General features: G+C 32.6%; 2 protein-coding genes across 4 annotated transcripts in view; one reads left to right on the top strand and one right to left on the bottom strand.

The window, feature by feature from the left end:
• Positions 1-15,000, top strand: part of LOC137615193 (uncharacterized) — a 190,791-nt gene that overhangs the window by 124,473 nt on the left and 51,318 nt on the right. For both annotated transcript variants that reach the window (XM_068344839.1, XM_068344840.1), the window contains 3 exons: positions 2,652-2,778; positions 4,742-4,960; positions 9,137-9,228. In XM_068344839.1, the coding sequence (XP_068200940.1) occupies positions 2,652-2,778; positions 4,742-4,960; positions 9,137-9,228 (438 nt within the window). The remainder of the gene's footprint in view (positions 1-2,651; positions 2,779-4,741; positions 4,961-9,136; positions 9,229-15,000) is intronic.
• The window catches only part of LOC137615194 (uncharacterized), a 2,999-nt gene continuing 537 nt past the window's right edge, over positions 12,539-15,000 (bottom strand). The window contains exons 1-3 of one of the 2 annotated variants that reach the window (XM_068344842.1): positions 13,494-15,000; positions 12,987-13,460; positions 12,539-12,884 (exon numbers count right to left, since the gene is read on the bottom strand). The exon at positions 13,494-15,000 is cut by the window's right edge and continues 537 nt beyond it. In XM_068344842.1, coding sequence (XP_068200943.1) covers positions 12,749-12,884; positions 12,987-13,387 — 537 coding nt within the window. In that variant the 5' untranslated portion in view covers positions 13,388-13,460; positions 13,494-15,000 and the 3' untranslated portion in view covers positions 12,539-12,748. Of the gene's footprint in view, positions 12,885-12,986 lie in introns of both variants that reach the window. The other variant, XM_068344841.1, reaches the window with a different exon arrangement.

Genomic DNA, 15,000 nt, shown 5'->3' with positions numbered 1-15,000 from the left:
TAAGAGTCCAAAGTCTGAGTCTTCCCTAGTCTTCTGCCTTCTCCCTTCGTCATCTATCTTAGCCTAGCTTGCCTATTAGGTGAGAGCAATCCTTATCTCCGATTTACATGGGGATAATACCATAGTTTTTTGATAAGGTCGTCTCTATTAGGCCCTTTTCAAAAATATTTCAAGTCCAGTGAGGTTGCGAGTGTGGGGGGGGGGCGGGTTGTTAGAGATCGCACTTTCATCAGGGCAAGTCGGGCATTGTTTCTTCACCCCCCAAGCTACAGTACACACCCTTATCAACCTTCTGCCTCTTTCTCTCCATCTTTCTTTTCAGCCTCTATTAAATTTTACCATTGCAGGTTTTTCTCCGTTTCTCCTCCTAACTGAATAGCTCCTGTTCCCTGTACCGAGTCATGTGACCAAAGTTTTAATGTCCTTTTTGGGAAATTAAGATTTAACCCTTATAAATACAATTACTTATGGCTTAACCACTTTTAATTATTAGGAAAAATATTGAATACTGGAGAAAGAAATATAAGAGTATGATTGCCTTGAATATGACGTCGTGTTTTATTCAGTTTAGCTATAGCTATATGCAGACTCTTTTTAATTGACAAATTGCATCAGATTACAAATTGATAGACCTTACTGTTGTGCCCCACTAAAATAATGATTTTCAAGAGAATACATAAAACTAGAATTTATTTCATTGAACAATAAAATCAAAGCCGTCCCAAAAAAATTGTCTATATCGACACTTTGTTGTAGCAACTTGTAAGTTGATCAGAGATTGATGAGTCGATTACAGAAATTGATAAGTAGATTTCAGAGATTTATGAATAGATTTCTGAGACTGGCGAGTAAATTTCCGAGATTAGCGAGTAGATTTCAGAGATGGACAAATATATTTCAGAGGTTTACGAATAGATTTTAGAGATTGTTGAGTAGATTTCAGAGGTTTACGAATAGATTTCAGAGATTGACGAGTGGATTTCATAGGTTTAAAAACAAGATTTCAAAGTTTGACGAGTAGATTTCAGATTGACAATTAGATTCTAATAGATTTCAAAGATTGGCGAGTAGGTTTCAGAGGTTTACAAATAGATTTCAGAGATTGACGAGTAGATTTCCGAGGTTTACGAATAGATTTGAGAGATTGACGACTAGATTTCATAGGTTTACAAATAGATTTCAGAGATTGACGAGTAAATTTCAGAGATTGACGAGTAGATTTCAGGGGTTTACGAATAGATTTCAGAGATTGACGAGTAGATTTCATTGCTTTACAAATAGGATTCAGAGACTGACTGGTAGATTTCAGAGGTTTACAAATAGATTTCATAGATTGATTAGTAGATTTACGAGGTTTACGAATAGATTTCAGAGATGGATGAGTAGATTCTAGAGGTTTACGAATAGATTTCGAAGATTGATGAGTAGATTTCAGAGGTTTACGAATAGATTTTAGAGATTAACGTGTAGATTTCATAGGTTTACAAATAGATTTCAGAGATTGACAAGTAAATTCGAGAGATTGATGAGTAGATTTAAGAGGTTTGTGAAGAGATTTCAGAAATTGATGAATAGATTCCATAGGTTTACAAATAGATTTCAGAGATTAACGTGTAAATTTCATAGGTTTACAAATAGATTTCAGAGATTGACAAGTAAATTCGAGAGATTGACAAGTAAATTCGAGAGATTGACGAGTAGATTTAAGAGGTTTGCGAATAGATTTCAGAGATTGACGAATAGATTCCATAGGTTTACAAATAGATTTCAGAGATTGACGAGTAGATTTCACAGGTTTACAAGTATATTTCAGAGATTGATGGGTATATTTTAGGTTTACAAATAGATTTCAGAGATTGACAAGTTAATTTCAGAGTTCTACGAATAGATTTAAGAGATTGACGAGATTTCTTAGGTTTATAAGCAGATTTCAGAGATTTACAAATATACAGATAGATTTCAGAGATTTACGAGTAGATTTCAGAGATTAACGAGTAGATTTCACAGATTGACAAGTAGATCATAGAGATTAACAAGTAAATTTCAGAGATTAATGAGTAGATTTCAGAGGTTTACAAATATATTTCAGGGATTGACAAGTAGATTTTAGAGGTTTACGAATAGGTTTCAGATATTGACGAGTTGATTTCAGAGGTTTACGAATAGATTTTAAAGATCGGTGAGTAGATTTCAGAAGTTAAGAATATATTTCAGAGATTAACAAGTCGATTTTAGAGATTAATGTGTATATTTCAGAGATTAACGAGTAAATTTGAGAGATTGATGAGTAGATTTCAGGGATTGGCGTGTAGATTTCAGAGACGGACGAGTAGATCTCATAGATTGACGAGTAAATAAATTTCAGAGATTGACGAGTAAATTTCATTTGACGTGTAAATTTCAGAGATTAACGAGTAGACTTCAGAAATTAACGAGTAGATTTCAGGATTAAGTAAATTTCAGAGATTAACGAGTAGATCTCAGAGATTACCGAGTAGATCTCAGAGATCACCGAGTAGATTTTTGAGATTAACGAGTAGACTTCAGAGATTGGCGAGTAGATATCAGGTCACAATGAAGCAGACATTGCAGGATTCTAATTTGAGCTGGGCGTTTGCATTAAGAACTCCCCAACGCCTTGTCCCTTGCAGGTAATCTCCCTGATGAACGTGCTCTACAAGATGTTCGACTCCCGGATCGACTGTTACGATGTATATAAGATCGAGACGATAGGGGACGCCTACATGGTGGCCTCCGGGCTTCATATGCGGGAGGAAGGTGACCATTTTAATCATTTATCATTGATTACATTTTAATATTTTATCATTAATTACATTTTAATATTTTATCATTAATTACATTTTTATTATTTATTATTCATTACATTTCAATCTTTTGTCATTGATTACATTTTAATCATTTATCAATAATTATGGTTTAATCTTTTATCATTAATTACTCTCTAATCATCATTAATTACATTTTTATTATTAATCATCATTTACCATTGATTAAGTTTTATTCATTTATCATTAATTACATTTTAATAATCATTATTTACATTTTATTAAACACTTAAACTTAATGACATTTTAATCATTACATTGTAATGATTTATCATTAATTACATTTTGATAACGAATTATTAGTTACATTTTGATAATGAATTATTAATTACATTTTGATTATTTATCATTACTTACGTTTGAATAATTTTTCATCAATTACATTTTAATAATTTACCTTTTATTACATTTCAATGATTTATAAATAATTACATTTTGATAATTTATTTTTTATTTTATTTTATCATTTATCATTAATTATATTTTAATCATTTATCATTAATTACTTGTTAAACTTCTATCATTGATACCATTTCCAGATTTATCATTAATTACATTTCAGTAATTTATTATTAATTACATTTTAATGATTTATCATTAAGTACATTTTACTCGTTTATCATTAATTACATTTTAATAATTTATCATCAATTACATTTGAATAACTTATCTTTATTGACATTTTATTAATTTATCATTAATTACTTTTTAATTATCTGTCCTTAGTTACATTCTAATCACTTAATAAATTTTGATAATTTGTCATTAATTACATTTTTGTCATTTATCACTAATTACATTTGAATCTTTCATCCTTAATTACATTTTAATCCTTTATAATTGAATACTTCTTGATAATATATCATTAATTACTTTTTTATCATTTACCATTAATTACATTTTAATCATTAATTACATTTTAAACATTTATCATTAATTACATTTTAATGATTTCTCATTAATTACATTTTGATCATTTACCACTAATTACATTTTAATCATTTACCACTAATTACATTTTAATCATTAATTACATTTGAATCATTCATCATTAATTAATTTTTAATCATTTATCATTAATTACATTTGAATCATTTATCAATTTATTTTTTATCATTTACCGCTAATTACATTTTAATCATTGATTACATTTGAATCGTTCATCATTAATTACATTTTAATAATTTATCATTAATTACATTTTAATCATTTATGATTAATTATTTTTTTATCATTTTCCATTAATTACATTTTAATCATTTTTCATTAATTACAGTTTAATCATTTATAGTTAATAACTTTTTATCACATACCACTAATTACATTTTAATCATTTATCATTAGTGACATTTTAATAATTTATCATAAGTTACATTTTAATCATTTACCATTTTTTACCTTTTAATCATTTACCGTTAATTACATTTTAATTTATTATTAATTACATTTTAATTATCATAAATTACTTAGAGACATCATAGGTCCAAGAGCATCTGAATTTACTGTACCCATCTTGATCTGGCAAGCATAACTTTGAAATCGACAGGAAATCTTTAGTAAAATTTACAGTACTTTAGTATTATTATTATTATTATTATTATTATTATTATTATTATTATTATTATTATTATTATTATTATTATTATTATTATTATTATTATTATTATTATTATTATTATTATTACTTGCTACAACTCTGGTTGGAAAAGCAGGATGCCATAAACTCAAGGGCTTGTTATTGTTATTATTATTACCAGCTGAGCTACAAAACTGTTTGGAAAACCAGGGTGTATAAGCCGAAGTGCTCCAACGGGGAAAACAGCTCAGTGAGGGAAGGAAATAGGGAAACAGATAAAGATATTAATTACAAGTCTTCTTCCATGATAAAACCACAGGTAAAGACCACTCGTCCGAAATAGCTGCCATGGCCATTGACCTCCTGCACGGGATGGAGAGTTTCGTCATCCCCCACATGCCCGGGGAGAGGCTCAAGATCAGAATTGGCATCCACACGGGACCGGCCGTCGCTGGCGTCATTGGCACCAAGATGCCAAGGTACTGCCTCTTCGGGGATACTGTGAACCTCGCCGCCAAGATCGAGTCTACTGGACTTCGTGAGTTATAGGATCCTTAGTATCTCTCTCTCTCTCTCTCTCTCTCTCTCTCTCTCTCTCTCTCTCTCTCTCTCTCTCTCTCTCTCTCTCTCTCTCTCTCCATGTATATATTTGTATATATATATATATATATATATATATATATATATATATTTGTATATATATATATGTATATATATGTATATATATATATATATATAATATATTTATATATATATATATATATATATATATATATAAATAATTATTTTCAATCTATTGTTCAGTTCTTGAAATTACTTTTTATGCTTATGCTTATGTTATTTCTAACATAATTATGATACTTTTAGGGAATCGGGGTTAGATTTAAAGCCCTAAATTTAGCACCCTTTCAAGATTACTGTGAATAGTAGACAAATAGATTGTTTGAAGCATTTTTCTTTATCTCCATCAATCACTGTTTGGAGGATCGGTTGCACATCATCGTTGGGGATTGTCTATTTGCATCGTTTGTTATTTTTTTATTTTTCAAATATATACTAATCATTAAGGAAATTGATTTTAACTATGCTTGAAAATCAGATTATGGCCGTAACCTTTGGCCCTTGACGATAAAAGTAGATGAATAAATCGCGATTTTATTCCGGGTCACCTTCAAAATTGAATGTGTTCTTCCGGAGCATGATACACTTTTGTTGTTAAAGTTTTGTGAAAGTCCACTAAGAAGTTTTGACGTAATCATGCTGATAGACACTTACATAGATAAATAGATAAGTAAACAAATGAATAAACGTAGGTACAAACATAACCTCCTTGACGGGAATAATATGGAAATTAATAGCACATCAACCCTACGGTGCTTACTCGCCACATTTCTTATTATTTTGCCCCAGCATGGTCCCAGTTCCCTGGCTTTATTGCCCAAAATTCATTCTTTCAGTACCGACTGATATTTGCGGGACCGGTTGCTGCATGACAACGAAATTACATCCTCATATCAATATGTTCACCCTCGAAAAAATAAACAACAGACCAATTTACCCCTCTATATTTATAGCTTTAATTCCCTAACAGTCAAAAATATCATCTACATATTTAGATAATTATGCTCACGCAGATTCAACCCTTCCCACCCCCTCCTCCTTTCCAATTCACGGCACTTTGGGTTTATAATTATTAATAAATTAATAACCATCTTGAACTGCCTTTGATAGTCAATTGCGTATTTGCAAATAATAGATAAAGATATATAATTTTTGTTATGCTTACACTAATGTCAGACAGAAAATCGTAAAATTATTAGAAACGCCAAAAATAATTATGATTATTATTGCTATCTGTATTGTTGGTATATTAATATTAGTAGCTTTGGTATTATTAGGTTTTCAAATTTTCCTTTACACGAAAATGATAGGATCACTTTAGACCATTGAGCATAATCCTTACTTGTTGATGTTAATTTATTATTATTATTATTATCATTATTATTATTATTATTATTATTATTATTAGCTAAGCTGCAATCCTAGTTTGAAAAGCAGGATGCTATAAGCCTAGGGCCTCCTACATGGAAAATAACTCGGTGAGGAAAGGCAACAAAGAAAGATAAAATATTTTAAGATGAGCAACAACATTTAAATAATTATCTCCTATATAGACTATAAAAACTTTAGCAAAACAAGAGGAAGAGAAATAAGATAGAATAGTGTGGCTGAGTGTACCCTCAAGCAAGAGAACTCTAATCCAAGACAGTGGAAGACCAAGGTATAGAGGCTATGGCACTCCCAAGACTAGAGAAAAATTGTTTTATTTTGAAGTGTTATTCTCCTAGAAGAGCTGCTTACCATAACTAAAGAAACATTGCTCAAAGATCTATTTATCCTCCCCTTAAAGAGCACGAACCTAGGCCACGTGAACCCTCTCTCAAACATATTATGACGATGTAACGAATTATTTATTTTTTATGTTGGAGCTAAGCTAGCCATTCACAACCCATTCATTGATATATTTTTTACTTCGTTAGACGTACCTTGAGAAATCGTAGGATTAGAACGAATATATATATATATATATATATATATATATATATATATATATATATATGTATATATATATATATATATATATATATATATATATATATATATATACATATATATATATATATATATATATATATATATATATATATATATATATATATATACACACATATATATATATATATATATATATATATATATATATATATATATATATATATATTGGGGTTCCTTGGGATGAGATAAATTATCCTAGGGGTTCCACAAATGACAAAGGTTAGGAGCCACTGTGCTAAGGTCAGGTTCAACACCTATTCGATAATAGATTTCGCATTACATTGTATAACAAGTAGGAAGAGCAATCAGAGATTTCAGACCTCCGCCAATGAAGATTGTCAACATTTTACTCATGTCTATGGACCAAGCTTCCCCTTTTCCATATATTGACCGTGAATGAATCTACTCTATGATAATAACAACATCATCAACAACAACAACAACAACAACAACAATAATTACCAGAATCACGATCTTGATCCGGATGCACCTACAGAATTTATTAGGTTCTTCCCGAACTTAGGCCTAATACCTTTCCATTGTTAAAATTTGTTGAAAATCCGACCATTAGTTTTGACGTAATCCTGCTCACAGACAAACACACAGGTAAATAAATAAACTAATGTCATTGATAACCTAGGTGGAGGTTATAATTCTAAGATCAAAGATTTTGTCAAATATAAACAATATCTTTATGGTATTTTTTTTTCTTATGGTAAAGGAGAACATTTCTTTCCCCCATCGTGATCTTCAAGAAATTGGCACCGAAGAGAGAAATGCGTCCCCCATAATCTATCACGACAGTTCACTGATAAACAATCTTTTGTTACTTAAAACTTCTCCAGCTCGTGTAAGGTTCATCTGGCTGCAGCATCTGAATAGTTGAATCAATACATGTAAAACCAGATAAGCCATTTTTAAACTGGTAATTAAGCTGCGTCCTTTTGAAATTGGATCTCATTTATATAAACCTTGTGCGTATATATATATATATATATATATATATATATATATATATATATATATATATATATATATATATATATATACATATATATATATATATATATATATATATATACATATATATATATATATATGTGTGTGTGTGTGTGTGTGTGTGTGTGTGTGTGTGTGTGTGTGTGTGTGTGTGTAAAGATTACAGTCCACTTCCAATCATTGTCATTTTTATGGTAATAACTTTAAAAATAGTTTTATCGTTCTTATTTTCTAATACATTATTATAATCATCATTAATTTTGCTGGTATTGTGACTCAGAAACAGAAATGTATTAGTAACTACTTGTATAAAACATGTCAGTAAGAGATGAATATATCGTCAAAATCTTCGAGAGACATGGGGTTATTCAATTAAATCCCAACATTAGGAATAGTTGATTTCCAAACAGAATTCTGCAAATGATATGCAAAGAAACTTCGCGTCTCAAATCGTTTCTCAGAATCGTAAGAATGAGATTAATTCTCCCTAATGATGTTTACGTATTATGGTAATGTCATCTCTGCAGTGTCCATTCGACCCCAAATGCAAGCACATTTTAGCTTCCTGATATACCTCCGTTCCCTTTTTCTTTCTCCCACCTCTGCTGTCCAACCTGTTCTGATATTAATTTTATAATAATCTTATAATACAACAGTTGAGATTTCCATGTGTACCTGTGCGCTAAATGGCCTCCCAGGCCCCATCGCTGGGCCACATTGTGCAATTCAGCCATTACAAATATAAATACAAATGTCATCATCAGGGCGGGAGATGAACTATGCAATAAGGATAAGAACTTCATTAACAGTGGGAAAAAATCCCTTTGACGCAATCCTTCCAAGAAATAAGTTAAACCCGAATTAATAATTAGTTCTAAATGTCTAAGAACAGTCCATGGTTTAATCTTTAAAGGTAATTACCTTAGTTTGAGGTAATTTTCATGGTTTCAAGGTAATTCTAAGGTAACTTCGGATTTACTTAGCTTAAAATTTAAAGAAATTGGAAAAAGTTTTAAGGTAATCTAAGGTAAAAAGCAGCAGCTTTGCACATGTTCGAGTCTAAACCCTAAAGAACACTTTCATCTTGTTTCTTTTACAGCTTTCAAGATCCACATCTCGCAAGACACCAAGGACTGCCTCGACAGAGTCGGCGGATTTATCGTGAAACTCAGAGGAGAACTCGAGATTAAGGTCAGAGAGGTTTCCCATTTTGTTACTTGGTGTATAATTTGCGAGTTCTTATTTTAACCTGTAAGTGTATTTTGTGAGTTCTTATTTTAACCTATATGTGTATCTTGCTAGTTCTCATTTTAACCATTATGTGTATTTTGAGAGTTCTTATTTTAACCACTATGTGTATTTTGAGAGTTCTTATTCTAACCACTATGTGTATTTTGCGAGTTCTTATTTCAACCGTTATGTGTATTTTGAGAGTTCTTATTTTAACCACTATGTTTATTTTGCGAGTTCTTATTTTAACCAGTATGTGTATTTTACGAGTTCTTATTTTAACCGTCATGTGTATTTTGCGAGTTCTTATTTTAACCTCTATGTGTATTTTGCGAGTTCTTATTTCAACTGTTATGTGTATTTGGAGAGTTCTTATTATACCCTGTATGTGTATTTTGCGAGTTCTTATTTTAACCATTATGTGTATTTTGCGAGTTCTTATTTTAACCATTATGTGTATTTTTCGAGTTCTTATTTTAACCTTTATGTGTATTTCGGGAGTTCTTATTTTAACCTTTATGTGTATTTTGAGAGTTCTTATTCTAACCACTATGTGTATTTTGCGAGTTCTTATTTCAACCGTTATGTGTATTTTGAGAGTTCTTATTTTAACCACTATGTGTATTTTGCGAGTTCTTATTTTAACCTTTATGTGTATTTTGCGACTTCTTATTTTAACCATTATGTGTATTTTTCGAGTTCTTATTTCAACCGTCATGTGTATTTTGCGAGTTCTTATTTTAACCTTTATGTGTATTTTGCGAGTTCTTATTTTAACCTTTATGTGTATTTTGCGACTTCTTATTTTAACCATTATGTGTATTTTTCGAGTTCTTATTTCAACCGTCATGTGTATTTTGCGAGTTCTTATTTTAACCTTTATGTGTATTTCGCGAGTTCTTATTTCAACTGTTATGTGTATTTTGCAAGTTCTTATTATACCCTGTATGTGTCTTTCGCGAGTTTTTATTTTAACCGTTATATGTATTTTGCGATTTCTTCTTTCAACGTTTATGTATATTTCGTGAGTTCTTATTTTAACCTTTATGTGTATTTCACGAGTTCTTATTTCAACTGTTATGTGTATTTTGCAAGTTCTTATTATACCCTGTATGTGTCTTTCGCGAGTTTTTATTTTAACCGATTTATGTATTTTGCGATTTCTTCTTTCAACGTTTATGTATATTTCGTGAGTTCTTATTTTAACCATTATGTGTATTTTGCGAGTTCTTATTTTAACCTTTATGTGGTTAATGTGGTTGAATGTGGGGGAAAGATTAGAAACTTCGTTACGTCACGTTTAATTTTCGACCGGTTTTACTCCTTTTTTCTTTACTTTAAAGGATCCTATTCTGTGGGAGCCTGTATGGTACATTTTTCTTATATGCTCTTTAATGTATATTTTGCGAGTTCTTATTTTAACGTTTGTGTGGGCATTGTGGTTGAATGTGGGCGGTGGTGTAGAAACTTCGTTATGTCTCGTTTAGTTTTTATCCTTTTTTACTTTTTTCCTTTAATTTTGGGAATCATATTCTGTGGGACCCTGTATGGTACAGCTGGACACAGGAGTTCCTGGCTCACCACACTCTGGGGAAGTGCACCCTGTCACATCTTTACTGTCTGGAGAGTTATTGTTCGTAGCCCTGCCGATCACTGAAGCCATCTCTCCTTATAATTATCTGTTTGATTACTCTCCGGACAGTGTCTTTATTAATTTCTATGAAATTCAGCTTACAAAAAAAAAAAAATCTTATTGAAATAATTTCATTTACGCAGTAAGAAAGTTCTCTTGACAAGTAGTTTTCATCGAGGCTATATAACAAAAGTCCTCTAGTCTCCTCTGTTATGTTGATTTAATTTTGTGTAAATATTTATATGAATTCAAGTGCTTGTAAATGATGTTATGCCTCAAGATAATCGATTGGTTATATAGTGTAAAGTTGAGCGATACAGGTTTTTCTATGGTTTTCAATTTGCTTAGATTTAGATTTTTTATCACTTGTGACATAGTACTCATATATAATTTTTTGATTTGTGGGTTAAATCATCAGGGAAAAAATGAACGACTTGACGTACGTGCCAAGCTTATCTCAATAATCAACTTTTTTTTCTTCTCCTTTTTTTTTTAATAAAGAGAAAGAGATAGGTGGTGTTTTTTATTTTTACCAAGACATTTTTTGAACGGTCTGTTTTTCATTAATTTATTAAAACGCCAGAAAACTAGCCATAACTTGGACTTGTAGAAATATTTAAGAAAAATTCCAGTTAAATAGAAGGTTATATTTTTCCTTCTACTCCTATCTTAGCTATTTAAAATAGCGCCTTGTGCATATAGTATTATTAATATATATTGATTAATACATTTCTCCTTTTCGCCCCAACGAAAGACTGATTTAACTTAAAGCCTAGTTAATTGTAGTACCTTCATTATATTTATTTACATGAATTTTGAAGATAGTAATTCATATAAGAGAACGGCAACATAAGCATTTTATTTGATAGCTAAAATAGAGATTCTTTTTATGTGATCTTAGTATTGTGTTTTTGTGATGGGAGAAGCCTCAAAGTTTGCCTTGGGAATAACATTTTAGATCATTTGCCATTACTCTTTCATCATCTCACCCCCCACACGCGCACACACACACACACACACACACACACACACACACACAATAACAGGCTGTATAGATGAGTGCATCCGATTACACACACACACACACACTCAATAACAAGGTATATTGGTTAGTGCATCCATTAGACACACATACACCATCACCACACACACACACACAATAACAAGGAATGTAGGTTAGTACATCTATTACACACACACACACACACACACACACACACACACACACTGAACCAACACACCGCAAACACTGTATTTCTAATAAAGGTCAGGAAAACTTAAGTCAACTTACCTGTAGCCTGTTAGTTAAGAGTGACCCCAAGTTGATTATCAAATCCAAGTTTTAAACTTTTGTACAAATGCGGGAACCCAATTACATTAAACATCGTTTTAAAATCCCACCAAGAAACTCCTGTTCCTGAAGGCCTCTATCATTTACTCCTGCAGGGCCGTGGTGTTATGGACACCTACTGGCTCACGGGTAAACACGGCGTGTTGCCCGACAGGCGTCGTTACTCCGTCCGGGAAGAGGATATGGAATTCATGGCGGACAAGCCCGACGTCGCCAGGGACTCCGGTTTGCACCAGGCCTCCTTCTACAGGCGGGTCATCAACTTCTGCAAGGATTTCTTAGATTAAGTTACAGCTGTAGGGAATTCGATTAATGGCGAGCTGTGTCTGAGAGTACTGTACAGCTTTGGAAGAGAGAAGACTAACACAAATGGAAGGATTTTCGCGGCAATTTCACCGGGCAAGATGGGAACCAGAAGATGATGGGAACTGGAAGACGATGGAAACCTGAAGACGATTGGAACCTGAAGATGATCGGGACCTGAAGACGATGGGAACTTAAAGATAATGGGAACTTGATGATGATAGGAATCTGAAGACAATGGAACCCTGAAGATGATGGGAACCAAGAGACGATGGTAACCTGAAGATGATTGGAAAATGGAGACGATGGGAACCTGGAGACGATGGTAACCTGAAGATGATTGGAAAATGGAGACGATGGGAACCTGGAGACGATGGTAACCTGAAGATGATTGGAAAATGGAGACGATGGGAACCTGGAGACGATGGTAACCTGAGGATGATAAAAATTGGAAGACGATGGAAACCCGAAGACGATGGGAACTTAGTGCTCTTAGGAACCTGAAGATGATGGGAATCTGAAGACGATGGAATCCTGAAGCCAATGGGATCCTGAAGGCGATGGTAACCTGAAGTTGAAGGGAACCTCAGAATCATGGGAACCTGAAGATGAGGGACCCTGAAGATGATGGGAACCCGGAGACGATGGGAACCTGGAGACGATGGTAACCTGAAGATGATAGAAATTGGAAGACGATGGAAACCTGAAGACGATGGGAACTTAGTGATCTTAGGAACCTGAAGATGATGGGAATCTGAAGACGATGGAATCCTGAAGCCAATGGGACCCTGAAGACGATGGCAACCTGAAGTTGAAGGGAACCTCAGAATCATGGGAACCTGAAGACAAGGGACCCTGAAGATGATGGGAACCCGGAGACGATGGGAACCAGAAGGTGATGGGAACCTGAAGACGAGTGACCCTGAAAATGATGGGAACTTGAAGACGAGGGACCCTGAAAATGATGGGAACCCGAAGACGATTGGACCCTGAAGATGATGGGAACATGAATACGATGGGAACAAAAAGATGATGGGAACCTGAAGAAGATGGGAACTTGAAGATGATGGGAACCTGTTACTGCCGATCCTCGTGAAACCTTAATCCTCAGTTATTTGATTCTTGCGTTATATAGGACTGGTGCACATTTTTTTTTTCCGTCGGTGTTCGTACGCAGTAATGGAAGTAGAATCTTATCCAAATTAGTTTTAAACACTAGAGAAGATTTTGAAAAGCCTGCACCAAGAATCACATCAGATACATGACTAAGTGAAGCTTATATGAAAGGAAAATGGTAGTAAGGTATATAATAAGTGAATAAAAATTAACTTTTCAGACGCATAAACTTGGGAAAGTTGATAAGACACGGGAGCCTGAAAACGATAGAAATTTAATGAGAGTGTGATTACGTCATACTTTAGGAAATCAAGAAAATACTGTTCTTTTATAGAAATGTTTATCCATATTCTCTAACAATCCATCAAGCTTCCTTGTGTTTTATGAATAGCTTCGACTTTCCATTTGATTCTTCATGGAGTTATCTACCAATCCTAACTTAGGCTTAGGAAACTTGCCGAAAGCCAGTGTCAGTCCTAAACCATAGAGTGGTGTTTGGAACATAACTTGTAATAATAATAGGTTAAGAAAGATAAGATAAGAGAAACATCTCGTAGAGAATGTCATTAAGAATTGTCTCTAGTAATAATTTTGCAAAGAAATATTGCATATTTCTTTACAATATATAGAACTAACGACGACCAAATAGGAGAGAGAGAGAGAGAGAGAGAGAGAGAGAGAGAGAGAGAGAGATGTCATTCTAATGTAAAGTATTGGACGTCACACCAAATAATGCCCTTAATAACATTTAAGTCACTTCATTAGATGTAATGATTTTAGTCAATAGATACTGTAGATAGTTGCATCAATGCCTCCCTTCATATTTGTACGTAGAATTAGCCTGATGATATTGAATTAGAGGTAGAATTTTTTGCTTTGATACTAATGACATTTTTCCATTGTTCAGGGTTACCCTTGTTTGTGTTCGCTATCTCACATTTCAAAGTGTGCGATTATTATTATTATTATTATTATTATTATTATTATTATTATTAGCTAAGCTATAACCCTAGTTGTGAAAGCAGGATGCCATAAGCCCAAAGGCTTCAACAGGGAAAAATAAACCCAATGAAGAAAGAAAGTAAAGAAATAAATGAACTGTAAGAGAAGTAATGAACAACTGATGTAAGATATTTGAAGAACAGTAACGTTAAAATGGCTTTTTCATTTATAAACTATAAAGAGAAACTTATGCCAATAAAAAGATTATTGTATACTCAATTAGCTGTCAAGAGTTGGTTGATATTTAATTAAATAGAAAGGTTGATATGTTGAAGGTATTGGAAAACCCTTGAGTGCGTTAAAAATAGTAAACACTTGATAATAATTC

The sequence above is a fragment of the Palaemon carinicauda genome, chromosome 21 (genome assembly GCF_036898095.1).
Source record: "Palaemon carinicauda isolate YSFRI2023 chromosome 21, ASM3689809v2, whole genome shotgun sequence".
NCBI classification, from domain to species: domain Eukaryota; kingdom Metazoa; phylum Arthropoda; class Malacostraca; order Decapoda; family Palaemonidae; genus Palaemon; species Palaemon carinicauda.
Note: the sequence above shows the minus strand (reverse complement) of the source record. Positions and strands in the feature narration are given on the sequence as shown.